The 27,212-nt window shown below is 47.3% G+C and overlaps 1 protein-coding gene and 1 long non-coding RNA gene across 4 annotated transcripts in view; one reads left to right on the top strand and one right to left on the bottom strand.

Annotated features, from left to right (window-relative positions):
* The window catches only part of LOC147615792 (uncharacterized), a 103,076-nt gene extending 80,911 nt beyond the window's left edge, over positions 1–22,165 (bottom strand). The window contains exons 1-3 of the long non-coding RNA XR_015262634.1: positions 21,955–22,165; positions 21,693–21,871; positions 20,848–20,981 (exon numbers count right to left, since the gene is read on the bottom strand). This is a non-coding gene — a long non-coding RNA (uncharacterized LOC147615792). The remainder of the gene's footprint in view (positions 1–20,847; positions 20,982–21,692; positions 21,872–21,954) is intronic.
* The window catches only part of LOC147615791 (fatty acid amide hydrolase-like), a 110,481-nt gene extending 87,466 nt beyond the window's left edge, over positions 1–23,015 (top strand). For all 3 annotated transcript variants that reach the window (XM_086778399.1, XM_086778401.1, XM_086778400.1), the window contains 4 exons: positions 21,733–21,797; positions 22,191–22,252; positions 22,411–22,506; positions 22,592–23,015. In XM_086778399.1, coding sequence (XP_086634525.1) covers positions 21,733–21,797; positions 22,191–22,252; positions 22,411–22,506; positions 22,592–22,795 — 427 coding nt within the window. In that variant the 3' untranslated portion in view covers positions 22,796–23,015. The remainder of the gene's footprint in view (positions 1–21,732; positions 21,798–22,190; positions 22,253–22,410; positions 22,507–22,591) is intronic.
* The last annotated feature ends 4,197 nt before the right edge of the window (positions 23,016–27,212 follow it).

The following is a 27,212-nucleotide window of genomic DNA, read 5'->3' on the forward strand; positions in this document are numbered from 1 at the left end:
ATCTACCAACGCGGGTTACATGGGTCCACACAGTATCCCTTGCCCTCGGCATTTTGCCAAAAAAGGGGAGAGATTTGGGGAAAGCTGATGCAAAAAGTCCAAATTTCAGAATCTGAAATTTACAAAGAAATTGCACAAAATCATAAAAATTGGAAGAAACCAACCACACAAGTCACACGGCTGAACCAAGGCACAACTCTCGAGGAAAACCCAAGCGTGAGGGTACAGATGAAGACGGCACAACAAACGAAAAGATATTGTACTTTGCAGGTACAATTTTAATGTAGGGCACATGTTTTATTCATTTAAAAAAAATGAGAGCTTTGAAACGTTGCAAACGTTTCAAACGTGTTTCATATGTTTTGAAACGCGTTTCATGGCAACTATGGCCCGGATGCCAAACAGGTGGAAGAAGACAGGGAGACACGGACCATAAGGTTTATTCAAGAAAAAAAACCAATCTTGGTCAAAAAGGCTCATAGCCGTAGTCTTTGTTTTCTTTAGTACCATGATGAGATTACATGGACACTTTTGTATCACTTTTGGTCTCATAGACCCACTAGGTCTTTTGAAGACGTTAAATATAACTTTGTTTCTTTCTTTCTTTTTTCCGGTGTACCTCAGCCATGTCGCCTCCTCTATTGCCGGTGTCTTTGCTACCTTCACTACCTAGAGTTGTGCTGCATTTTCTTTAGCCAGACATCAACAACTTTGTTGATGTTAAATATAACTTTGTTTCTTTTCTTTCTTTTTTCCGGTGTACCTCAGCCATGTCGCCTCCTCTATTGCCGGCGTCTTTGCTACCTTCACTACCTAGAGTTGTGCTGCATTTTCTTTAGCCACGACATCCACAACATGTCATCTCGTCATCAGTACACCCTCTATGTGTTTTGTTTTCTTTGGGAGCCTTGCCACATCAGCAAACTACAGAGTGGGGGTCTTTCACACACGAAGTAGAAATTCGTCAAATTTCAAAACTTTTCTTCGAGTTGAGGCTACTTTCCTTCGGCTGCTTTCTCTGCAACATCTCCTGCCTCCATCGAGCTCCGGCCGAGCACTCCTTGGTGCTGCTCTTCTTCGGCTGCCTCCTTTGCAACAGTTCACACATGTGAGCAAGGAATTAATTGATCATATCATTAAACTTTTTGAGATAAAGTATCATGGAGAACCTCTTTCCTTCCCTAGAGTCCTCTGCCATGGCCACCATCATGCCAAACGAATTGTAACTCACAATACTGCAAGCACCATCACGAAGCATATGCTCCTTGCAAGTACACATCCCACACTTGACCATCAAGTGTCGGAGACTTGGAAACATCGTTGCAAGAAGACTTCATTAAATATCATCAAGGTTCTATCCTGGGGAGTTGTTAAAACTTCCAAGCCCTATTTTTCCACTTTTATATGTGGGTTCTCTGCCTAGGTAGTCCCCCAAAAATTTGAGTTGATTATTTTGTATACCTTCATAAGGTCAGAAAAATCTGAACTTAACGAATTGAGAGATTTGAGAAAGAAATAATAGTGAAGAAGGACAAAGACAAAAACAAAGCATTTGAAAGATCAAAAATAAATAAACTAACAAACCTAGCTACTAAGGAGAGGAAATCAAAAGATAATATCAAACGAAGACTTTTAATTAAGACATTAACCAAAAAAACAAAAAAACAAAAAAAACAAAAACAAATAAACAAAAAAAACAAAACAAAAACAAAAAACAAAAAACAAAATAGCAAAATAGCAAAACAGAGAACTGTAGACTCTAGACCTAAAGCACTAAGAGCTAGAACCAAACATTAAGCTAAACTTTAAAAAAGACTTCGACTCAAAAGTGCAACCATCAACTCCAATGTCTGTCCGAACATGAAGTGTAGGTTCATCGACTCTATCATGCATAGCGTGGACAATAAGCTATGACATCCCTACTCACGTCATCAGTGCCCAAGAGTAGGTGCAGGTTTGTATAAGGTTAGTCCAAAAGAACATGCTTTATAAAACCAACGAACTGAGTTTCATATCCTCTTTACCTCAACTTGGAGTGAGGGGGTTTGTTTTTGTTGGCCAATGTAGGCTGTCTTTTGTCTCCAAAACAGGACCTGGCCTCTGAGTCTTTGCCAAGACCATGCTTGTTAAGCCTCTGACCCATGCTTGTTGAGCCTGTGAGCCTTTTGTGCCAAGCTCACTAGCCTCTAAGCCACACTTATTGGCTTCTGAGTCTAAAGCAGGGAACACGTCTTGATTCTCTGCTAGTGTTGGAGTTCAGGGACTATTGAAGGCTTTCCAATTGTCACCCCCATCACTTTGAGGGGGGGTGTTGGATATTTCAATGTTTAATTGGTGTGAACATCCCTTTTAGGTCTACGTCAAAAGATGAGGCTTGATGCTTATAAAAGCATGTATTTGGGTGGTTTCATTATCGCAATGAATATCATTTGAGTTGTGCAATCTCTCTCCATTGTTGGCTATCACAGTTCGTTCTCTCTCTCTCTCTCTCTCTGCTGAATCTCTTCTCTCTTTCTCTTTTCCCTACATGGCTTGAACCCCCCCCCTCCCTACTGCTACTGTTTCGCGCTGCGCGCAGGTGTCATGGATTAATTTCCAGTCCATTGGCTGTGGGAAGTTCTGCAAAAAGTCATGGCCAAGACCGGAGTTAAAGAGGAGCTCGTGAAGGTGGAGGACAAGCTCAGCACAATTATCAAAGAAAACAAGAAGATGGTCGACTCTTCCGTTACCGCAATCATAAACCGCCTCTCCAAACTCAAGAAGGGATTTGACAAAATCCAAGAGCTCGAAGAGAACATCCAAGCAAGAGGCTGAGATTTCAGCCTTAAAGGAGGAACTAGTGGAGGCCAAATTGCATGCTAAAAGTCAAGCGGCTGAAATCTCAACCCTCAAAAAGGAGTTGGAAGCCACTTCAAAAGGCAAGCTTGAGGATGGAAAATTTCAGCCCTCCTTTATTGAAGAGCTGAATACCATCAAGGAACAAATGAGGATCATTCGAGAGGAGGAGCAGCAACATAAAGAGAAGACATCTTCATGGGTGGAGGTGATCACAAAGACACAAAAGAAGATGGACGAGGCGGAGAAATGGATCAAGGTCGCCAAGAAAGGGAGAGGTAAAGAATCGCCACCCATCCCCACTCCCACCATCATCAACATGACCCTTGAAGAGGAGCAAAGGAGGAAGACCCGGGCCTTACATGTACGAGTGTCCGGTCTAAAAGACCGTGATGATGCGGAAGGGGGAAACCAAGGAGCTCTTCTCTATGATGGGCATTGAAGCCACACATACAAAGGCATGGAAAGTGGGAAAGAAGAGAGAAGGTAGTGGCAAATCTTCTAAGGAAAGAGCACTTATCATTCGTTTCCCCTCCATGGAAGCGAAGAAGGACTTCTTGAAGAGACGTCCTACACTCAAGAAGACGGGAATATTTTTGGAGATGACCTCACACTCTCGCAACTTGCCCACATGAAAGAAGTTATGCCCGAGAGAAAAGGAAAGTGGCCTACACGGAGACGATCTAGGAACATGCCCCAGAACAGCTGGTATGATGAGGAGTGCAGAGAGATGAGAATCAGATTACAGAGAGAGGTGCTCATGGGTGTTACCACTCACAGACAGTCGCGGATTACCTTCCGGCACCTAGTGCAATGGAAGAAGAGGGCTTATCTTGCTCAGTTAGAGAGGGTTTTGTATCAATTATTTATGAATCAGGACTCACGCATGGCATGGAGACTATTCCATGAGCATTCACCATCACCAACCATTACCTCCATAGAGATTTGGGGTGAGTATGCAGCATCCCTATACACAGCACCAGGACAGCCGCCCCTACCAGTCCCATCGGAGCCATGCCCAGAGACATGTGCTTTCTTTACTGCTGAGATGGTAAGGAAAGCTATTGACAAGATGAGGACGGGGAGAGCATATGATCATGATGGTTTGGTAGCATAGCACTTTATTCATGCCAGAGATATGCTTGCAGAGCTTATTGCTATGATGTTTAACCGAGCCATGTGTGAGGGTTTTCCTGAGACTTGGAATATGTCCACGATTGTGCCTATCTTCAAGTCAGGGGATCCCATGCTTCCTGGGAATTATCATACCATCATGATTGGTCACACATTGGCTAGATTATATGCATCTATTCTTGAGCAGGAGTTGAGTAGATAGGCAGAGAGAGAGAGGGCATACGTGCATCAGGGCAGGCAGGGTTCAGGAGAGGTTTCTCCACTCTTGACCATATCTTGACACTCAGAGCTATTATTGAGGAGGGCAGATTATATGGCAGGAGAATTTATTGTTGCTTTGTGGATTTCCGCAAAGCTTTTGACGCAGTACCGAGAGCCAGACTGATGCGCAGACTACAGGAGATGGGAGTGCCCACAGAGCTGATTTGGGGAATCATGGCTTTATACAGGACAGTTGTGGGGTAGGTACGTACTACTCAGGGTATATCTGAGATGGTTCACTCCACTATTGGGGTGAAACAGGGCTGCCCCCTTTCTCCCACCTTATTTGGGATGTATGTAGATGAGGTTTCGGACTATGTAGAGCGGGAGGGTGACAGAGGAGCACAGCTAGCAAGGACATGGATTCCACTGTTATTGTATGCTGATGATATTGTGCTGATCTCAGATTCTCCAAAGGGGATGCAGCGTCATTTGGATGCATTGCACACGTTTGCACAGGACAGTGGATTGTCTGTTAACCTTGGTAAAACCAAGGTGATGGTGTTTAACACCACAGCACAGTGGGTTAGGAGGTCAGTACCCACCTTTACATATGGTCAGGAGACAATGGAGTATACAGATGCATATACTTACCTTGGTGTGGTTTTTAGTGGCCCACTATTTTCCTTGAGGAGAGCAGCGGAGACCAGATTGACCAGAGCTTATGAAGCAAGAGGATGTGTTCGCAGGTTCAGTTTCAGGAACCTCGAACAAAGCTCTGGCTCTTTGACACTTTGGTCACTTCAGCCATGCTGTATGGAGTGGAGATATGGGGACCCTCAGTGGATCACCACAGCCGAGCTGGTAGCACTAATGGATGGAGATGTATGGAGAGGCCCTTGGTTTCTATGATTTCCCGGATGATTAGGGCCAAGGCCTCCGTACCACATGATATTATCCGTGCAGAGATGGCTGCCCCCCCATTGGTAGTAGAGGCACTCACTCAATCAGTCTCCTTTATACATAGCACTTGGGCTCTGCCTAGAGACAGATATGCTCGCTTAGCCCTGGAGTCTTCACGATAGTTGGCATCACAGGGAGACGGATCATGTTGGTATGCACAGATGACAGCTTGGTTCCAACTCCATGGCTTTAGTATGGACAGGCTACCTCCATTTCAATACTCCCTGGATGCACCCTTGTTAGAAGTCATCTCCTGTCCAGTTTTATACACCAGGGCCTTTGTTGTGGGTGTGCTCGCCCTTATGAGGTGTTTTCCCATTTTTCCCCACTCTCCATATTTTTCCCCTATTTTTCCCATTTTTTCTGAGCAGAGGGTGCCAAGAGCAGTACAGTGCTGGCCGACTGGGTGTTTATCAGTCGTGGGCACTCTTGCTGCTGCTGGCCGACTGGTTTTCATCAGTCGTGGTGGGCACCAGTTTGCTGGCCGACTGCATTTAAGCAGTCGTGGGACCTCTTTCTTCAGTCGTGGACACTAGTGTGCTGGCCGACTGCCCTTCTAGGGAGGTATATATAGGTCCTCAGCCCCCATACCTCATTTGTATCATTTCTCGGGATCTTCTTGTGTATATCAGAGCAAAGTTACACGCCTACATCTCTCTCTCTTGTGCTGTTTTTTTGCCTGCGTTTTTGCTTTTGCTCGTGTTCCCAGATTTGGTCATCATCTCCACTGCGTATTCTGACATGGTATCAGAGCCCTAGGCTCTAGATAGGTCTTGGGATTTGTGTGAGCAAGAGGGGGACTGTTTTGTGGCTGATTGGTGGACTGTTTTGGGCTGATCGGGAAGAGAAGGTGCAAGAGGAAGGCGGGCTGATTTGCTGGACAGCCACTTGCAGGTTTTAGTTCTTCTTTGTTCCCACCCACCCACCCTTTTCAGAGTACATCCCCGCACCCACCCTTTTCAGAGTACATCCCCGCTATGGCAGATCTGTTTGAGATGGCCGAGAGACATGTGAAGATCCCGACACTCCCCACGTTTCCGGTGGACCGTCAGTTGGACGGGAGCAACTACGGCATATGGAAGGTGATGATGGAATCCGTTCTAGAGTCTTACGACCTCGCCGATTTCGTCGTTGTTGGTGTTCCACGGCCGGAAGTAGAGGAAGGGGAGTTACCGTCAACCCGAAAGGACCGGGAGGCCCAGACACAGATGTGGGATCGTGTCAACGCCAGGGTCCGTTCGTTTATTTTCCTCAACTACACACCGCAGGTAATCAATCATGTCAAGCACACGACGCTGGCCAGAGGTATATGGCAGCATTTGGCCTCACTTTACAACAGGGTATCGCCCATGAAGAGGATTTCCTTGGAAGTACATATGCGGGTTATGAGCCCTACAAAGTCGTCGATGATGCGGGAGCATATTAACAAGCTGCAGGCTCTTCAGCAGGAGGTTCTTCAAGCTGGGAAGGAGATATCGTCCGAGGACATGGCCATAACGTTGCTGTCACATTTGCCCTCTTCGTACTCAGCATTTTACTCCTCTTTGATTACCAGTGGCAGGCTCAGCACCATCACGTGGGAGGAGCTTGTGCCCATGGTCCTGGACCAGGAGGAACGATTCACGAACCCTCCTCAGGGTGGAGGTTCGGAGGCCTTAACTGGCCAACGGTCGAAAGGCCGTAACTCGGGCAAAGGAAAGGCTTCATCGGAGAAGTCTTCTGAGAAGAAGTCCGACGCTGACCGCGAGAAACTGAAGGCAAAGAGGACCTGTAATGATTGTGGCGAGAAAGGCCACTACTGGAGGCAGTGTCCCAAGCGGAAGACCGAGGAGGGTGAAGACTCCTCAGAAGCAATCATGAAGACTCCGGCTTTTGTGCACCTGGAGGTGATGGACACCGATGCTTCATTTTCTTCATGCAGGGAGGAGATTGGAGGACTCTCCGCAACGGATACTCGGGAGTGGATTCTAGATAGTGGTGCTTCCAGACACATGACTCCTTCCCGTTCCGGTTTACAGGATCTCTGCAGGTGTTCTGGTCATATTCTTACTGGGGATACGTCCACTATCCCAGTTCACAGTGAGGGCAGGATGGAGATAGTTCCCGATGGCAGGGGGGGAAGCATTCCTCCCAGGTGTTGTATGTTCCGGCACTTGGTTTTCATCTGTTGTCAGTGCATCAGGTTTGCAAGACTGGCGTTCGGGTGGAGTTTGATGAGCATTTTGTTGCTCTCCAGGACAAAGCAACAGGCCAAGTGGTTTGGGAAGGTGGAGTGGAGAATGGAGTTTACACGCTTTCAGCACTCTCTCTCCCAGGTCCTCAGGATTGTGATGAGTGGCAGTCTGGTAATGGCTACTCAAGTGTGGATACGCTGCAGGTGCAGGCTTTCCGAGACCAGGTGGTGGATAGCTTGCCAGTAGATGGCAGCAGTTGGCAGGAACTCTCCAGTACTGATGTTGGTAGTTCTTGTGTTCGTGAGTCAGAGGAAGCTGAACAGGTCACTTATGCTCTGATGTCTCGTAGTGTTCGGGACATAGAACTTCCAGTAGTTGAGGATGTTCTTTCCACGGGGACCTTTCGGAAAGCCAGGCAGGTGACAGGTGATTACTTGCAGAAGGAGGTGGTTTCTCCAGGCTTTGTGGTTCCGGATTCAGAGGGGGTGGTTGACAGGTTTCATCAGGCTTCCAGGACTTGTTTGTGCACCGTAACAGGTGTTGATCCTTGTGAGCAGTGTGATGTCTCTGTGACTCAGAAGCTGTATGGTTCATTGATCTGGTTGATGGACACCGGATTGGACGGGAGCTTCCTGATGAGGCAGTTGAGCTCTTGGTTGCAGATGTCTCTTTGGGAGGCAGGATTGCGTTTCCTGTGGTTTCTGCGGCATGCGAAAGATTATGGACTCTTGTACACAGGAGGGGGATTGTTGGATGGAGTCCGACTCCACGTCTGGAGTGACTCGGTTTGGGGAGGAGATCCGAACACGAGGGGATCTACTTATGGAGGAGCAGTTTTACGGAGCAGGAGGAGGTTGCATGGCAGGTTTGGGCTTCCACTACAGGAACCCATGGTCATCCAGAGGCACTTTGTTCGTGAACAGATCGTTGCTGATGACATCCTGCTGGAGTTCTGTTCGACGGAGGACAGTACGGTGGACCTCTTCACGAAGTCGCTCTCTCAGGATTTGCTCAGGCGGCACCCCAGCTCCCTGTGGTTGGTTTCACAGCCAGGAGCTGAGAGGGGGTGTTAGAAGTCATCTCCTGTCCAGTTTTATACACCAGGGCCTTTGTTGTGGGTGTGCCCGCCCTTATGAGGTGTTTTCCCATTTTTCCTCACTCTCCGTATTTTTCCCCTATTTTTTCCATTTTTTCTGAGGCTTGGGAGGGCTACCAGAGGGTGCCAAGAGCAGTACAGTGCTGGCCGACTGGGTGTTTATCAGTCGTGGGCACTCTTGCTGCTGGCCGACTGGTTTTCATCAGTCGTGGGCACCAGTTTGCTGGCCGACTGCATTTATGCAGTCATGGGACCTCTTTCTTCAGTCGTGGACACTTTAGTGCTGGCCGACTGCCCTTCCAGGGAGGTATATATAGGTCCTCAGCCCCCATACCTCATTTGTATCATTTCTCGGGATCTTCTTGTGTATATCAGAGCAGAGTTACACGCCTACATCTCTCTCTCTCTTGTGCTGTTTTTCTGCCTGCGTTTTTGCTTTTGCTCGTGTTCCCAGATTTGGTCATCATCTCCGCTGCGTATTCTGACAACCCTCCCTCTCTCTCACAGGGGCAGAGATCACCATACTTATCAGGCAGGACTTGACTCAGCTGGACACTAGGAGGACATGGATACAGCCGACACACGAGCTTGGTACGAAGATGGCTTTCTATAGAGATCATCTTCTCCAGCTCACGAAGGATGGGTTTGTGATTAGACCCAGCTACATGGATACTCATCTTTCTCATCGGGTACGGGTCAGATGCGCACATCCTCACACCAGCTAGAGATTGAGACTGGCAGATTCAGAGGAGTACCAGCTGAGGCCAGGATTTGTCAGCTGTGCCAGATGGAGCTAGAGACAGAGTTACATTACATATGTCACTGTCCAATATATTATAAGATACGAGGCCGTTTTCACTGCCTGTTCAGAGAGGGTTTCGGACCACTTTCTAGAGTCATGAGATACCAGGATCAGGGATGCCTCGGATTATACTTGCTAGAGTTGCGTAGTCATAGAGACGGTCTCTTGAGAGGGAGGGGATGAGAGAGGGAGAGACACCTACAGAGGTAGATTACAGACTTCTTTCGACCAGAGATTGAGCAGTCAGGCTAGCAGGCATTGCAGCTAGCCCCATAGTATAGCCGCACCAGAGGTACACTGATTGATCGGGCTATAGAGCTGGGGCAGTCCAGGCGCCCCAAGATGAGAGGCCCATCCCAACACCGACGGAGACTACAACAGAGGATCAAGACCATACTAGCACGGCATGGGAGACGTCCGGTCAGAGTTCTCACCATGGAGGACATTGAGGATATCCGCCATCGACCGATGAGAGACATCTTTGAATAGTGATGTATATGATGCTTACCTTTGTTGCTGGAGTTTTCCTTCCCAGATGTTATACATTAGGAGCTCCTAGTACCTTACTTTTCCTCATAGTTGTTGTTTTAGTTTCAGTTATTTGTTTAGTTGTTTTAGCTTTTCTTACACAGACATTGTATCAGATCCACCAATTATTGTAACCTTTTAGGTCTCATAGGTCATTTTGGCCTTTTGAGGACATTAATATATCATTTCATTTCTCTCTCTCTCTCTCTCTCTCTCTCTCTCTCTCTCTCTCTCTCTCTCGTGCGCGCGCGCCCTCACACCACTATCTCCATGGCGTGAGCTTCCGTCTCTATCTCTTTGCACTTTACTCTTACACATGCCCAACGATGGCTATCTTCCATCCTCCATAGCTTACAAGCTCTGATCCTGTGATTACCTACATGGACAATTACTTCAAATAGAGATCCCAAGTTTGCTTCCCATTTTTGGAGTGTATTATTTGATAATTTGGGCCTAAATTGTAGTTGTCTAGTGCATTTCATCCACAGCCAGATGGTTAGATAAAAATATACAATTAGTTGGCCTTCGATGTTCTCATATCGTATTTCCATGACAATCAGTCAAAATGGGAACAATATCTTCCTTTGGTGCAAGCTATCCTCAATGACACTCATTCATCCAGCATTGGCAGGACATAAGGGCCTCTTCTTACGAGAGGATGGTGTCACCATCACATTGGAGGCTAACAAGACCACAGAAACATTCTCAGAGATTATTGAGTCCGTGAAGGAACGCCTATAACCAAAGCACAGGAAGCATACACCATGCAAGCCAACAAGTCTAGGCGAGACGTCAACTACAAGGAGAGAGATTAGGTATTTCTCCGAATCATGAAGCAATGGTTAAAGAAAGTGGGCAACCGTTGTCCAAAGCTCTCTTTCCAAAGCTTTGGCCCGTTCCCTATTGTAAGGAGGCTCGGTGATGTCTCCATGAAGTTGAAGTTGCTAGACAATTGGACTAGGACTATGCATAATGTCTTAAACATCTCATGGTTAAAGCCGTATATTGGACCATCCTTCCAAGAGGTTCCAAATGAGCAGCAGCCTGAGTGGTCAACGAATCAAAAATTATCGAGCCCAAGCAAATTCTCCTCCACAAGCACAAGCATGGTTCTGGTGACTCAAACAATTCTACACTAAGTAAGTTCAAAGACCGAGACACTCACAAAGCCATTTGGCTAGACAAGGAATTCTTCCAAGAGTATCCACATATATTGGCAAACTACTTGGAGGCCATGCAACTACCACCAAGCTAAGCAAAAGGGAATGTCACATGCACCCATGCACGTGACACATTGGTTCATCATCAGTGCTATACCTGTATGGAAGTAGAACCTTTTTCAAGAATATTTGTCATACGGCGTCGTGTGAGCCCTAGTCCAAGGATATGTCAGACGTGAGCTACATAGGTCCTTCCAAGCCTTAGGTGTCAGAGAGTCTCACTTAACCCACTTGGAGAACAATCGGTGCATATAGGTCACCTTAGCATTAGCAAACATTTAGAAGCATATAGAGCATAAGGCATAGACTTGTCTTATGGCCAGCCTTGAGGCTTTGCACCAAAGGCGGCCAACCATGGCCTTAGTGCCCAATCGGCCATCCCTAGGAAGGCAGATGACCAGGCAGCCAGCATAAGACCCAATTGGCCATAATGGGCAGCAGCTGTAGTAGGCGCATTACACGTGTGAAGGCGGTAGCATTTAATTCTAATATTCAGCAGTTGCGACCATATTTCCTGGCCAACAGCAGCATGAGGGAGCCGACCAACATCAAATGATCATATATAAGCATCCCCTCAGCCCTTGCATTAATCATCTCATCCCTCATAGATTTTCAGTAGTCAAGCATTGCAGAAGCATGTGTGCTTAAGACTTTGGTCTTTTGCATACATCTAATCAGCCAAGCACTCTTTGTGATACAGGCCAAGGCAGCCCGAGGCTCTCCAAAGTGGCTTCACAGTTGTCTTGGACTCGTTTGATAGTTCAGAAAACCTTTGGTCTACGTCATCCTTGCGTTGGCAATCCTCCGTCAATCATCTTCTGGAAGTTTTCTATATTGTAAACAAGTTCTCCAAAGCAATACAAACAATTACTCTTGCTTGTGGGAGGGGGCCTTTAAGTGGGTAGATTGGGACCCAATTTGGTGTCTGCATTCTCTCTCTTCAGTTCTATCTACTTTTAATAAAAGACTAAAGTGGATTGCTTCATGATCACTAACATAAAGGTATAAAGAAGGTCTTTCTGTGAGTTACACGATCATACCAGCTGCATGTTACACCGTGCCCCTGACTGGCTGCAATTACCTTACAGTCTGGTATAAAGGAGGTCTTGCTGTGCATGACATGATCATACCAGCTGCATGTCCATGACTGGCTGCGATTACCTTACACGCTTACGAGGATTTATGGCTTCTAGCCATGATTTTGTATTCATTATAATAGAAGTCTCTTTCTTTATAATAGAAGTCTCTTTCTTTTTTTCCCTTTTTTTTTAAACAAAGATGTGGAAGAACTTCTCTTTTTAGTCCCTCTCGCTCAAGAATACTTTTTCTCAATCTGGGGATGGCATCTGCTCAAGGGAAAATGCAGTTGGTCATTGTTGTTGCCGACATTGCAAAGTACTCCTATCCTTTTCACAGTCAAATCATGCTAGGTGCTATAAGCACACTGCCCTCCTGTACTTGGGGTGGATTATCTTTGACTCGTTTCAGCCTACCACACAACCCTTTTGCAGCCCTATGCTTTTGAGGACAAAGGCAGCCTCCCTTTTCCGTATTATCATTGATTCAATCCAATCATTTCCAATGTGTCTTTTGCAATGACCCTTTCTTTCTTGGGGTTTTTGTCGCAAGACATGATTAAAAAAGACAACATGTGAAAAGGTTGTGTCCTAATTTGGGTAGGATGGTTATTTATGGCAACAGCAGGCTAAGGTGGCTAGGGTTCACTATTGCATTAGTAGAATTGGAGGTCATTAAAGTATCATAAACATAGTCACAGGAAACGGCCGTTTCAGCCCCTAGAAACACGTTTCTCCGTTTCAGGACACCATCCGTTTCCATGGCCATTTCTCGTTTCAAAGATTGGTCAGTGCGTCTTGCTAGTTAGCTCAGCTCGTGGCTCGGTGGGGACAGCTAGGTCTTGTGGGTTTTGCCCACGACTGTCATGGTTGGGTGGTGAGTCAGGCATGCACCCCCTTCACGATTTATGGCTTTGTTTTGCAGGTTTTAGGTCTTATTTCAGGATTGCTCTAGCCAATTGATCCCTTGGACCTCACAGTGGTCCTATGGGCTCCTTCCCCTCTCAGTTTTTAATCAATTTTGACCAGTTTTGGGTTGTTTTGGGCTAGATCCAGCAGTTTTGACAAGCATTGACCAACGCTCACCAAGCTTTTTTTACCCCAAAAAAAGGAGTGTGTTTTTGGAGAGGATTTTTGACCTTGGCTATTTAGCGCATCACTTTATTCAACACTTCGCTTTCCTCGGCTGCAGCGAGCTGGGGTTAAAACCCATCACCTCCACGTTCATACTTCAACCCCCTAACCACTTAGCTACATGGTGGGGGACTCAAAAAGGAGACTACTGAAAATGACTTATCAAGAGTCACCCTGTAACCTCATACAAGCGGTGATCCTTCAGGAGGGGTCTTACAAGCAGATTGCATTAGTAGAATTGGAGGGTGATCCTTCAGGAGGGGTCTTACAAGCAGATTGCATTAGTAAAATTGGAGGTCATTAAAGTATCATTAAGTCACAGGAAACGGTCGTTTCAGCCCCTAGAAACACGTTTCTCCGTTTCAGGACACCATCCGTTTCCATGGCCATTTCTCGTTTCAGAGATTGGTCAGTGCATCTTGCAAGTTAGCTCAGCTCATGGCTCAGTGGGGACAGCCAGGTCTTGTGGGTTTTGCCCACGACTGTCATGGTTGGGTGGTGAGTCAGGCCTGCACCCCCTTCACGATTTATGGCTTTGTTTTGCAGGTTTCAGGTCTTATTTCAGGATTGCTCTAGCCACTTGATCCCTTGGACCTCACAGTGGTCCTATGGGCTCCTTTCCCTCTCAGTTTTTGATCAGTTTTGACCAGTTTTGGGTTGTTTTGGGCTAGATCCAGCAGTTTTGACAAGCATTGACCAACGCTCACCAAGCTTTTTTTACCCCAAAAAAAGGAGTGTGTTTTTGGAGAGGATTTTTGACCTTGGCTATTTAGCGCATCACTTTATTCAACACTTCGCTTTCCTCTGCTGTGCAGCGAGCTGGGGTTAAAACCCATCACCTCCGCGTTCATACTTCAACCCCCTAACCACTCAGTTACACGGTGGGGGACTCAAAAAAGGAGAGTACTGACAATGACTTATCAAGAGTCACCCTGTAACCTCATACAAGCGGTCCTCAGTGTGTGGAGGATATCACACCAAGTAATGCATAGAGACTACATATGATAAGTCTTGAGTGCCCTCCATGGCCTCTATGCACCTGGAATGTCAAAATCTGCCAAGCTGTAGTGCTCAAAATGATCTCCTAAGAAGAATCTACCGGTGTCCATTATGGTCTGAACTGGGAGACTCAAACCTCGTCTAGTGAACATCTTTGAACCACCAATTCTTTTTTTTTTCTTTTTTTTTTTCGAGAAAAGATCCTTTCATTAGTTATATAAAAAACGCCCATAGGGCTACAAAAGATCTCTCCTGCTCATAAGAGAGACAGAGCAGTGAATACAGCATGGCAGCCCGGGAGACTCTCCCTAGGTGCTGCAAAATACAAGCATCAGTACAAAGAACTGAGAGGCTAAATCATACAATAGGGGGGGGGGGAAGAGCCAAACAGGTGGCCTGTAGTGCCAACGGGGGGATCCCGTGTGTAAGGTGTAGAAAGGGCCACAGCGCCAAGTGGTGTGAAAGGCCTGGCGCCGTAAGATCGCCTCATCCGAGTCTCCCCGGATACGGTCGTACTGTCCTCGCAGGGTGTGGATCAACTCCTGCCAAATCCCCCGTACAGTCTCTGCTGGTGGCTCCAATCTCCCCTCAAAGGCCGTAAAGCACCGGGCCCTCCAGGTGAACCAGATGGTGAGGCTGCTGAGGAGCTCCCATCGTAAATCCCTCTCCTGTGTCCAGCTGGCGGACGAGAAATCCGGTGCCGGAACCAGGCGAGGCTGGCCCCTAATAAATCTGATGGCCTGACTGCCCTGCTCCATCTCATAGCCCATAGCAGGCCCTGACGAAGTCGACCAAGCAGCGGCACCCCACGTAAACATACCCTCTGGAGAGAGGGGGGCCAGAATACGCAGCGTCCGCAGCCAAATCTGCTGCGCCTGAGGGCAATCCCAAAGGCAATGTCTCTGTGTCTCCATAGGGTGGCCGCATCGGACGCAAGCCGCCGGAAGACCGCTGTAAACAAGCCAAGTGCCAACTGCTGAGCCCCTGTGGGCGACCAGCCCACTGAAAAGTCGAAATCTTGCGGGCCTGTCCAAAAATCCTCCAAGAACTCCTGTGAGAGTCCTTGTAGTCGCCAATGCCCCGCTGCCGCTGGAGAGACCGTCCTCCTCACCCCACGTAAACATAGCGGCACCCCACGTAAACATACCCTCTGGAGAGAGGGGGGCCAGAATACGCAGCGTCCGCAGCCAAATCTGCTGCGCCTGAGGGCAATCCCAAAGGCAATGTCTCTGTGTCTCCATAGGGTGGCCGCATCGGACGCAAGCCGCCGGAAGACCGCTGTAAACAAGCCAAGTGCCAACTGCTGAGCCCCTGTGGGCGACCAGCCACCACTGAAAAGTCGAAATCTTGCGGGCCTGTCGACTAGCCCAGAGCCGAGCCCAAAAATCCTCCAAGAACTCCTGTGAGAGTCCTTGTAGTCGCCAATGCCCCGCTGCCGCTGGAGAGACCGTCCTCCTCGCCGTCAAAATATGCCGCCCCAGCCGAACAGTATTTTGGAAAAAGGTGATCTCTGTGGCCTCAAGGGATGCATAAGGATCATGCCACTCGTACTCCCCAGGGTCCCACTGTAGCCGGGCCAAGGGGCGCGCTGCATATGCCCATATGCGCCAATCCGGGAGCACATCAGCACGGTCGGGGTCAATATGCCACTTCCGAGAAGCGGCGGCCACTACCCGAATCCTCTGAAAGGTGCACTCTGCAACCAAAGGCGACTCCACCTCCACTCTCTGGAGTCTGCCCTCATCCTGAATCTCATAGTAGAGGCAACTGCCATCCTCAGTGCAAGCTCTGACAGCAATCAGGATCTCCAACTGTGTAAAGGCTCCCATCCACCGTGGGGTCACTGGCTCGAGAGGCGTGAACCACTCCTCTGTGAGTGCCTCCTGAATATCATCCCTCATAATCAACCCCCCTCTGAAGTGACTGAGCCTCTCCACCTAGATCTCCTCTGGTAGACTGCAGAAGGCCTGTCAGTCTCCAAAACTACGAGCTGGGCCTGCCGCTAAAGGCCCCCAGGCTAGCCGAGGCCGAGAACCCAGCATATGACCCTGCTCTGTGCGAACCGCTGGGCTCCAGATGAGCGGCTGTCTGGCCCGCTCCTCAACACAACAAGGAGGTCGCTGAGAGAGCCCCGGTCTCAGCACAGCTCCCAAGCTCTCAGGATACTCAAAGCAAATCTGTCCTCCCATCCTCTACTGAGGCCTGTCCTCCTCATCTCTATAAAGATCCAGCGAATCTCTGGTGCCCAAGTGCCCCCTGCTGGGGACGCCCGAGCCTGCAGCCGCTGCAAGAGGAGCTCTTTCCAAGGCTCAGCGCCTGGAAGCAACCCCTGAACGATAAGCTTCCCCAATAAAGCTCTACTCTGATCGACTGGATCTATAATGCCCAAACCTCCCTGAGCCAGCGGAAGTGTAATAACTGCCCATGCAACCTTTGCCCGAGCTAGCTAACCGTCCTGCCCAGACCACAGAAAGTTCCTGATCAGCCTCTGTACCTGGCTGATGCAAGAGCTCAAGAAGATCCAGCAAGACGTAATGTACCACATGGTCGCTAACAACACCTGATTTGCCACCACCACCACCCTCCCAGCCAAGGATAGTCGAGCTGTACTCCAATACAAAAGCTTCTTCCGAATGCTCAGAAGAAGCGGGGCAATCTGCTGCTCAAGTGACAAATCTAGGCCAATCTGGCATCCCAAATACCGCACTGCTGCGCCTGGAGGAATCCATCTAAAACCGGGGTCCGGGCTCCATGCCGGAGTGGGAGCACTACTGATCCAAAAGGCCATTGTCTTGCGCCAATTGATCAATGCTCCCGAAGCTGCACTAAAAACCTGGAGCGACTGCTCTGCCCGAAGAAGATTGGCCTCTTGGCCATGCAAAAATAAGCCCGTGTCGTCTGCAAACTCAGCATCAAGCAGGTCCTCCCCCCGGACTGGGAGCTGAAGTCCTCTCAAACCGACCTCCTCTGCCGTCAAATACGTGCTCATAGCCTCCGCAAAGAAGAGAAAAAGAAAAGGGGCGAGGGGACACCCCTGAAACGGACTGATCTGGTCAGCTCAAAACTCGGCCCCCGTCCTCCTGCAATCAACACCTGGCTGCGAGCTGTGGAATACAAAGCCGCTACCCCTCTGATCCATCCTGGCTCAAAGCCCAAGCGAAGCATAGTGCCCTCTAAGAAACCCCAATCAACTCTATCGTATGTCTTCTCAAAATCGAGAAGCATCACGACCAAGTCCTCGCCAAGAAATCTAGCTCGGGCCGTCGCCTCCCAGAAAGTAAAGATGTTGTCAAGGATACTGCGCTCCTTGACAAATCCTGTCTGAGTAGCATGAATCAACTCCCCCAGGAACGGCTGGATCCTCAAACTCAAGGCCTTTGCTAAGACCTTGTAGACAGTATTGAGGATCGTAATAGGCCTCCAATGCCGAATAGCATCTGATACTCCCTCCCCCTTGGGGATAAGATAGATCAAGCCCTCTGAAAAGCTCTGCCGCATCACCCCAATGTCCAAAACATGCTGAAAGCCCCTGCGGAGGCCTGGCCCCAAAAGGTCCCAATAGCGCATAAAAAAGGCCGGCGTCAGTCCGTGCTCCCCTGGGCAACTATGTCGCGGCAAGACCCTCAAGGCCTCGGCAAGCTCAATCTCTGACAGAGGCGCACCTAGAACTGTACGCATACGGTCTATGACCCTCCTCTGCACATGGGCCCACACAGTCTGTCTGCAAACATCTCGATCCTCAGTGGCTGGCTCCGCTGAAAGCAGGTCTCTATAGAATGCAGTGGCAATGGCTCTGATCTCCCCGAGCTCAGTAGCTACCGATCCATCCGGTCTACCAAGCTGGCGGACTCCTGCTCGCGCATGACGGGGCCCAGTGATCTCAAAAAACTCTCCAGTCACTCTATCACCAAGCTGCGTCCACTGAGAGGCCTGACGACGATAGTAAAACTCATGTCTCTGCTCCTCTACCTCTCGAACCTCCTGGCGTGCCTGGCTCAGCTGGGACGCCACCCACTCACATGCAGGCTGCTGCTCCTGAAGGCGCTGTAGCGAAGCAAGGCTGCGTCTCAGCCGATGCTCCCGCTCGCAAATCTCTCCCAGCCGTGTCAAAGCTGCAGCGTGCAGAAAAGAGCTAAGATCGATGAGTCCCTGGGCACACTGGCCCGCGCATCTTGGTCAGAGCACTGACTATCATGCCAGATCCTCTCAATGTCCTCAGCGAGACTGGGATCTGTAAGTACCCTCTCTGGGATCCTCAACTGCAAGCTGGGCTCCCGTGTCCTCTCCTCCAATGTCAAGATAACTGGCGCATGATCTGAAAATGAGGTGCCAGCGAGAATGCCAACGGAGCCCCCTCGCTCCCCTAACCAGTCGCCCACATAAAAGCGATCAATCCGTGATAGATTAGTCCCTCCTTGCCGGCGATCCGACCGAGAGAAACTAAGACTGTCCTGAGACCAGGAGAAAGCCCCATGCTGCCATGCATCAGTGATCCTCAGTGTCATGCAAAACCGGTCCCAAGCTGCAAGCTCCGTGCCGTGCACTGTAACATGACTGCCTCCCACCCTATCTGCCGGGTCCTCAAGCATGTTGAAGTCTCCCCCGACACACCAATGTGCGGCCTCTGGCAATGCATCCGTAACCTGGGTCCAGAACTCTGCTCTGGCACTAGCATGATTGGGCGCATAGACGTTGAGCACGCCCAATAGCTCATCATGCATCCTCAGAATGACATACTGTGCTCTACCAGGCACAATGATCCCTCGATCCACAATGGCCTGCCGCCATACATCTGCAATGACCATGCATACTCCTCCCTGTCCACCCAAAGGACCAAACCCTGCAGACCAAAAAGTGTCCCATCTACCAGGCATCACCGAACCATATCTCCGGATCCTGCTCTCACCCAAGTGGTGCTCCTGCATCATCAAAATATCAATGTTGCCACCAACCAGGCATCTCTGAAGCTCCTGCCTCAAGCACTCAGCGCTCTCCGGACTGCAGGTGCACGCCAGGGAACTGCCAGGGCCTCCCGGGAAGGTGAGGCGGGCGGAGGGGGAGGCGAGGGGGGTGGAGAGGGAGCCACTGCCGAAACCGGAGCGGAGACGGGGGGAGGCGATGGTGGAAGCGAGGCGGTGGGAGGGGACGGGAGTGGGGGGGGTGAAGGAGGGGGTGCTGGCATCTCCTGGTCCTCAGTCCGTCGCCGCGGGGGTCTCCTCCTGGAGGGGAGAAAAGCTGTTCCTCATGGGAACCCAGTGAGGCTGAGACTGTGGCTGCTGCTGCAGCGGTCTCTGGGCGTGCTGCTGTGGCTGTCTCCCTCGACGGCGCCCCTGTCCAGGCTGCCACTCCGAGGCCTCTGTGGCCTGAGCAGGTGTCCCGGAGGCAGCCTGCCGAGCCGAATCTGTGGGCGGGCCATCAGTAGCATGCTGCTGTGGTGAGGGTCGGGGTCTCCTGCGAGGGCAAGCCTTGGCCAGATGGCCGACCTGCCTGCAAATGAAGCACTGATTCGGGAGCCCCGAGAACTCCACTCTCTGATCTATCCATCCCCCCCTATCCTAGGTAGCTGAATGACCTTAGGAAGGGAGGAGATGTCAGACACCAACACTCTGACCGAAGGTAGCCCAGCTGCTCTGGCCACCACTGAAGCAGCTGAGGGGCCAGTCTCTAGTACCGAGCCCACCAATGCTCCGACCCTGGGGAGGAGCGGAAGATACTCCCGGCGGAGTCCAAGGAAGCAAACTGTAACATGAAAAAGGCGCTCTCCCTGCTCCGCCGCTGCTGGGTCAAATCCATGCTGCCAAGGTCTGAAGAAAGCCCGAGCACCCCTGATGTCAAGGGGACTCATGGCAAGGACCTTGGCAACACTTTGGGCGGCCTCGAACTCGATCTGGTAATGTCCACGGCCCAATAGCTGTACGTCCAGGATCTTGCCCACATCTGCAAGAAGGCGGGCCTGAAGAAGATCCCGGATCTCCCCTCTGCTGGGGCGAGTGCCGACTATACGGCAGATGGTGGAATGTGCCTGGAGGCGTTCCACCTCTGCGGCGAGGCTCGCTTCCTCTTCTGGCCAAAGAGAAAGCCTGATGGGGGTATCCTCAGGGGCGGTCGAGGGGGCTGCAGAAGAGTCCCTCTGAGGTGGGGCGGGAGGAGCCTCCATCAGAGTCTGAAGCTGTGGCGAAGGCGGAGCGAATGCGATACCTGCAAGAACCGAGCTGCACGCGAAGGGCGGAGAGGGAAGGTGGGAGGATAAAAAAAGAAGGATCCCCAGGGGGCGGAAAAAACAGCAAGAAGGGGGAGAGGTAAGGCGGCGAAGAAACAGCAAGAAGGGGGGGGGCGGGAGCAGCGCGAAAGGAGAGGCGGTGGGAGGAGAGAGGGCTGGCGGAGGGGGGGGGGGGGGGGGGGACGGGGCGCTGACGAGGGGAGGGGGCGCGAAGGCGAACTGAAGGGGGGGGGGGGGGGGGGGCGCTTCAGCGCGAGAGAGGGAGAGAAAGCGAGGAGAAGGGGGGGGGGGGGGGGCGCGATGGCGAGAAGAAGGGATGGCAGGCGGGGGGGGGGACAGGGCGCGAGGGAGGGATGGCGAGGGGCGAGCAGCGCGAGCAGGGGGGGTGACGGCGGGAGCTTCAGCGAGCACTATCTATTTGAACCACCAATTCATGTATCCATAATGCATGATTAGAGTGGGTACCTTCATAAAATCCTCTCTTGTGGGCGATAATCACTGCATCTGCTTGCACTCTTCCTCAGAGAAATGAACATTTCTTCACAATGGTGAAGAGGCTTGCTTGAAGCAAAGTTGTTGCACTGAACAAAGATGAGAAGCTGCATTGAACCAGAGTAATGTTATGAAGAGGCTTGATTGAAGCAAAGTTGTTGCACTGAACAAAGATGAGAAGTTGCATTGAACCAGAGTAATGTTATGTTAACTAGAAGTCCTAATGAGGGAAGCTGATGTACATTGTCTGCAAGCAGAGAGTACACTAAATCCTTGCTTGGACTACAAGGAAATCATACAAAGTATCCAAACACCAAAAGAGGCAGCATTCGAAACCGACTAAAATGTTGGGTTGCTTCTAATAAGTAGACCAGACCTCACAAAAGGCGACAGGCCTAGAGCCTATGGCTAGGAATTATTTCCCCTAATGCATATTCCAAGTTCGTGCGGGCTCCAGCAGTTAGTCCTCTACTGGGTTAAACTCCCGTGCCATCCAGGCATGGGCATGGTATGCCAGTCAGTCCTTTGATGGGTTGAACTCCCATGCCCTCCAAGCGAGGGCCTGGGGGTGCCTACCCTCACTGGACTCAAGCTTGCTTCATGCGAGGCCAGCGTGCATCTTTGCTGTAAGGGCTGCTATGTGTACTATGTAGGCAGGGGGCTTCATCATCAAGTTCAGTGGGGGTGCTTGCACATCTGCCCGCAACTAACTTCTTGTGAATGGTAGGAACCTATGACATGCAACAAATGGTGAAAGAGGAAAAACCATATTATGTTTCTGAGAAAACAGGCTAAAATTTTAGGTCTAGGCTGCTAACCTTTCTTGTTTTGTCATTAATTTGCGATGCTTTTGGACAGAGAAAATGCTCCTCGAGTTCCTCAGGAAGAACCAAAAACAGGCTTCTCGGATTTGAAATCATCAGGTCGGTGGGATCTAACCTTCCATGTGCGTGCACACACACAGATTGTATTGACGTCTGCTAAAGACCCAATGGGTCTACGAGGACAAAGATTAACACAAGTTCCATGTGTTAACTAAACATGGTGATGAAAAGTCCCAAACCTACACAGGGCGTGTACCTGCCGATCCTGGATAACTCCACATGTGCAAGGCACTAGCAGGTCTGGGGTCTGGGAAAGACTCTCCTGGCGGGTGGAGCTGTCCAGTCCGTGGTCTCTCAATCCCCTCAGATGGAGGCTGTGCTGAGAATCTGTTACACAACCACAAAATCGTCAGTGAAGCCAGTGATGGATGGAGAGAGAGAGATTTCTTTGACACGTTTTGTGTGAGTTTTCTACCTGTTGGCTTGTTGCAGCAAACATGATGCGCTTTGTGATAGCAGGAAACTACTTGGGTCTCCCGACTGTGAGTGTGCCGGTAAGCATATACTCCATCCATTCCATTAATGAGATTCCTAAGTGTGGATGTTTCTAAAAATGCGTTTTAGCAGTTGCAGAGCTCTCTCTCTCTCTCTCTCTCTCTCTCTCTCTCTCTCTCTCTCTCGTTCTTACAGTGATATTGTGCACTGTCTGCAGGTTGGCCACGACCGCGATGGAATGCCCACAGGTCTCCAATTGATTGGCCGCCCATGGCAAGAAGCCACATTGCTACGACTGGCATCTGCCCTTGAGGTGTGAATTTTTCTCTCTGCAGGCGAATTCTTTGAAGCAACCCACACACGATAACAGCAACCTGTGCTGCTGCTTTTTTGGGCAGGAACTGTGCCTACCATACAGGAACAGACCAAAGCTGTTCTATGACGTCTTGGAGAGACAACTTCCAAGTTGCTGTGCTCGTACACCACTAGCACCACCACAAGTAGCTACAACCATCTCCAATCTGCCTGCATGCATGCAAAAAAAAAAATCACCTCTAAGGTTTCCCCAAGGGGGAGGCTATTCTACCCAAATCCCATGTTGACATGTAATTGCATGTTTAAAAAATAAAAATAAAAGTATCAACATTGGATAATAAATGGAGCATCCAACCCCCCAACTCAAAACACCCATTGTCATCAATTCATCAAAATAAAGTCGGTGCTGCAAATGTACAATAGTTTTGAATCCAAGCAAATAAAGGTGGTGCTACAAATGTACAATATTTTTGAACCTTTTTTTTTATATGAGAGTGAGTACTATAATTAGATGCCTTGGGGTACAAGAAGTAGATGCCTTGGGTAGATTTGAACCCAAGTCCTCATTCTAGAAAAGCGTGAGACCCCTCTTTTTCCATTATATATGCATTATGCAATTAGATGCCTTGGGTAGATTTGAACCCTCCAAGTCCTCACTTTGGAAGGTGTGAGCACTACCCCTCGTTTTTAATTATATGCAATCATGCATCATGCAACAAAGCTTCGAGCCCCTATCAAAATAGAACACTCAAAAAAAGCATCCATTTCTAATGAGATCAAAAAATAGAACACTCAAAAAAAGCATCCATTTCTAATGAGATCAATGCAAGGAAGGGCTCAAGCCAAGTGGCTAAGCCCATTTCTATTATTTTTGTCCATGTCGTATGCACACAGAAAAAGAAAGTCCTTCCCTCTACTAGTTATAATGCAATAAGCCTTATCTTCATGGCTTTGTCTTACATTATGTGGGAGAGGAGATTCTATCGTGCTATGCTCATTGGTGGTATACTTAAAAGCTCCGCAATATAGATTAAACTCGGTCTTTTTATGGATTGTTTGCACCTCTTTCGTCTTTCGATTATTTAATTTATAAAAGCTCCATAAAAGACGCATAATCTTGCCTATGGTTGTAATGGTTATAGCAAGTTAAGAGTCTAGCATGTTGTGATAGTTCTTTTTTTAATGAGAGTGGATACTACAATTGGATGTTGTGGGTAGAAATCCATGCCCTCGCTTTGGGAGGCATCAGTGCCTGTTAGGGCTAGAGCTCATTGGCCATGTTATAATAGTTGTTATAGGATCTAGTGTGTTCACTCCATAAGTATTAAATAATAACCCGTTGGCTATGTTGTTATAGTTGTTATAGGATTTAGTGTGTTCACTCCATAAGTATTAAATAATAACCTGTTGGCTATGTTGTTATAGTTGCTATAGGATTTAGCGTGTTCACTCCATCAATATTTAATAATAGCCCATTGGCTATGTTGTAATAATTGCTATAAGATCTAGTGTGTTCACTCCATCAATATTTAATAATAGCGATTAGTACTAGTGTGTTGGCTATGTTGTAATAGTTTCTATAGGATCTCGTGTGTTCACACCATAAATATTTAAGAATAGTGATTATTACTAGTGTGTTGGCTATGTTGTAATAGTTTCTATAGGATCTCGTGTGTTCACACCATAAATATTTAAGAATAGTGATTATTACTTTAAAGATATATTATTAAGTTCTTAATTCTCACATGACATGGTGTGCTCTCTTTCCAAAAATTGCATTTCCCCTTTGGTAGCATTTGCTGACAAGTTGATCGAGACAAATCAAAGATACTTAGACTAGTCAATGGTGCTAATGGTTTCTTGTCAATTATAAATGCAAATTAATTGTTACATACCATCGATCAATGATTAAACATAATATTCAATTGTTAATAATTACATGGGTAAGGGTTATGTGCTATGTTTGTATGGTATGTGTTACACAATTTGCTATCGTAACTTACTTTCAAGAATAAGATCCTTCCATCACTCTTTACGAAAGAATATTGCAACTCTTTTCCACACATTTGATGCCAAGCTCAAGTCCATAAAATGTTCTCTTGGGCTTGCATACCTTACCTTCTTGACCCAAAATATGAAAACCAATTGGTTGCTTCACATAGAGTTCTTGATTGAGATCATCGTTTAAGAAAGTTGTCTTGACATCCACTTAGTACACGTTTGATTCATGATGAGGTGCAATTATACAAGTGTTCAAATCTTGGTTGAAGAAGCATAAGCTTCCCTCACAATCAATCCCTTCTTCATGTGCATTACTCTTCGCTACAAGATGGTCTTTACGCCTATTTAACTATCTTATCTACATTATGATACTTGGTCTTAAAGATCTATTTGGTTCCCACAATGTTCTTACCTTGAGGTGCATCTACCAATTTTTGTTATCTAAATTATAGCACTTTATTCAATAATAGAAGCTTGAGTTTTTACATTTTAGAATTTGTAGGTAGTTAACTAGTTCAAAATAATTCACTTTATCACACTAGATCTCACTCGTACTTTAAATTTGGGTCAAGTCCTCTATGGAAACCTTCATAACATGTATCTAGATATTCTTGCAATTTTCAAGGAATTTGGACTCTTTATGCAAGAGCTACATTAATTTTGGTGAAGAGGACGAAAGTCATCTTTAGAAAGCCTCTTTTTAAAGTTACCTTGGATTACTTTGTTCACCCTTTACAAGGTTTTGTTTCAATACTTTTAGGTCTTCAACATGTCTTTACAAAAAGTGTGTTCTTTTCTTGCTCAGATAACTGCTCGTAACGGTTCTCTAACAAAACCATATCTTCTTGTGGCCTACCAGCCTAGCACGCCTGGATAGATGGAACCGACTACTCTTTAAGTTCTTTAATGGTTAAGAGCATGCTCACACTGGCAAAGTTTTAAAGGAAGTGGGCTCAAGGGACGAGACAAGGCCAAATGGTAGGTAAGAACATGCTCACTAGCAAAGGTTTAAAGGAAGTAGTCTCAAGTGATGAGAGAAGGCTTAATGGTAGGTAAACACCTATTAATCAAGGAAGGATGCATGTGGGTAGTAAATTGGACCACCCCATTCATGATATAAAGACTTATCTTTGGAAGATATTCTTAACTCATAAAAATAGAAGAACTAAAATCAACCAATATATTGCGATGAAAAGTAAATTGTTGCACTATCTAAGGTCCTACTAAGAAATATCTTACGAATGGGCTATTTTTAGTCAAACAAGATAATTTCCACTCAAAAATCTCTCGTACTTTTTCCATTACTTAAAATCACAAAATCCTCAAAGAATACTTTTCTAATAGAACTTGGCAAGCAAGATCAAAGAGAGAAACTTCAAAAAAAAACTTCTTATAATGATGGAATAGGAGGAGTGGCTTAATCAACAAAATCTACATTGAGATCCAATTGGAACTTGTCTAATACCAATCGAAAGAGATAATAAAAAAAGTTTAGAACCATGTAAATGCAATATTGAATCACATGAGTACAAAGAAAAAAGTATACAGATTGACAAAGTTGAGGGGGAACTTTATTTTGTGAGATCAATTTTCTAAAATGGTGACTCTGATACATGCATACATACTTAATACGCGTGTGCATGCATATATATATATATATAGACTCACATATATACATACTTACATGCATGCATACATACTCTCTTTGTTTATACATACTCACATGTATACATATATACATACTACATGTATACATATATACATACTACATGCATACATATAATATACTCTCTTTGTTTCTTATCTCTTCAACTCTCTCTCTCTCTCTCTCTCTCTCTCTCTCTCTCTCCCCCCCAAAGCAACCAAAGCAAATCCAAGACATTCACATTAGGAGAGAAAAAAGACAACATTTACATTTCCTCATTTTCCAAAAAACAAGATCCCATTATAATGAAGATTAAATCTTTGAAGTGACCACCCAATACATTCATACATATATGCACACATACTCTCTCTAAACTATCTCTTTCTCTCTAAAACTTTCTTTGTTTATCTCTCATGTACTTTTAAAGATCCCATTATTATAAAGAGTAAATCTTTGAAGTGTGACCACCTAATGCATGCATACATACTCTCTCTAAACCATCTCTCTCTCTCTAAAACTCTATGTCTCTCTCATGTACTTTAAAAATTTACAAAAATGATATTCACGTTCACAAAAAGAACATGTTCTCCCAAATCAAGATCCCATCACTATAAAGAGAGAATTTCAAAAGTGTGTCCACCCAACAAGATGATCAATCACATGTCTAGAGTGGAAATAGAATCATTCAAAGTGCTTCATTGCTCATTCAAAGGGAGGAAGTCATGAGGTAAAAATAAAGGAGGTGCACGAGGCACGTGGTAAAAATAAAGGAGGTGCACGAGCCACATGGTAAAGCATAAGGGTCTCACAAAGCTATAGGAGGTGCCAATGACATTGTTGTGTGAGCTTTTAATACTGCACTAATAAGTGATAGAATAAATAATCATTGTCTCACAATAGTGGTTACACTTGGTAACAAATAAGTGAATTCGGATGTAACAACAAACGATACCCCAACCATGGTGTTTCTTGTGAGGTAGTAGCAAGTGTAGTTTGTATATAGAGATAGTATGGTTAAGACGGGATGAATTTGGAAGTATATAGAGATAGTATGGTTA

The sequence above is a fragment of the Cibotium barometz genome, chromosome 39 (genome assembly GCF_041138505.1).
Source record: "Cibotium barometz isolate CiBa-2024 chromosome 39, ASM4113850v1, whole genome shotgun sequence".
Classification (NCBI taxonomy): domain Eukaryota; kingdom Viridiplantae; phylum Streptophyta; class Polypodiopsida; order Cyatheales; family Cibotiaceae; genus Cibotium; species Cibotium barometz.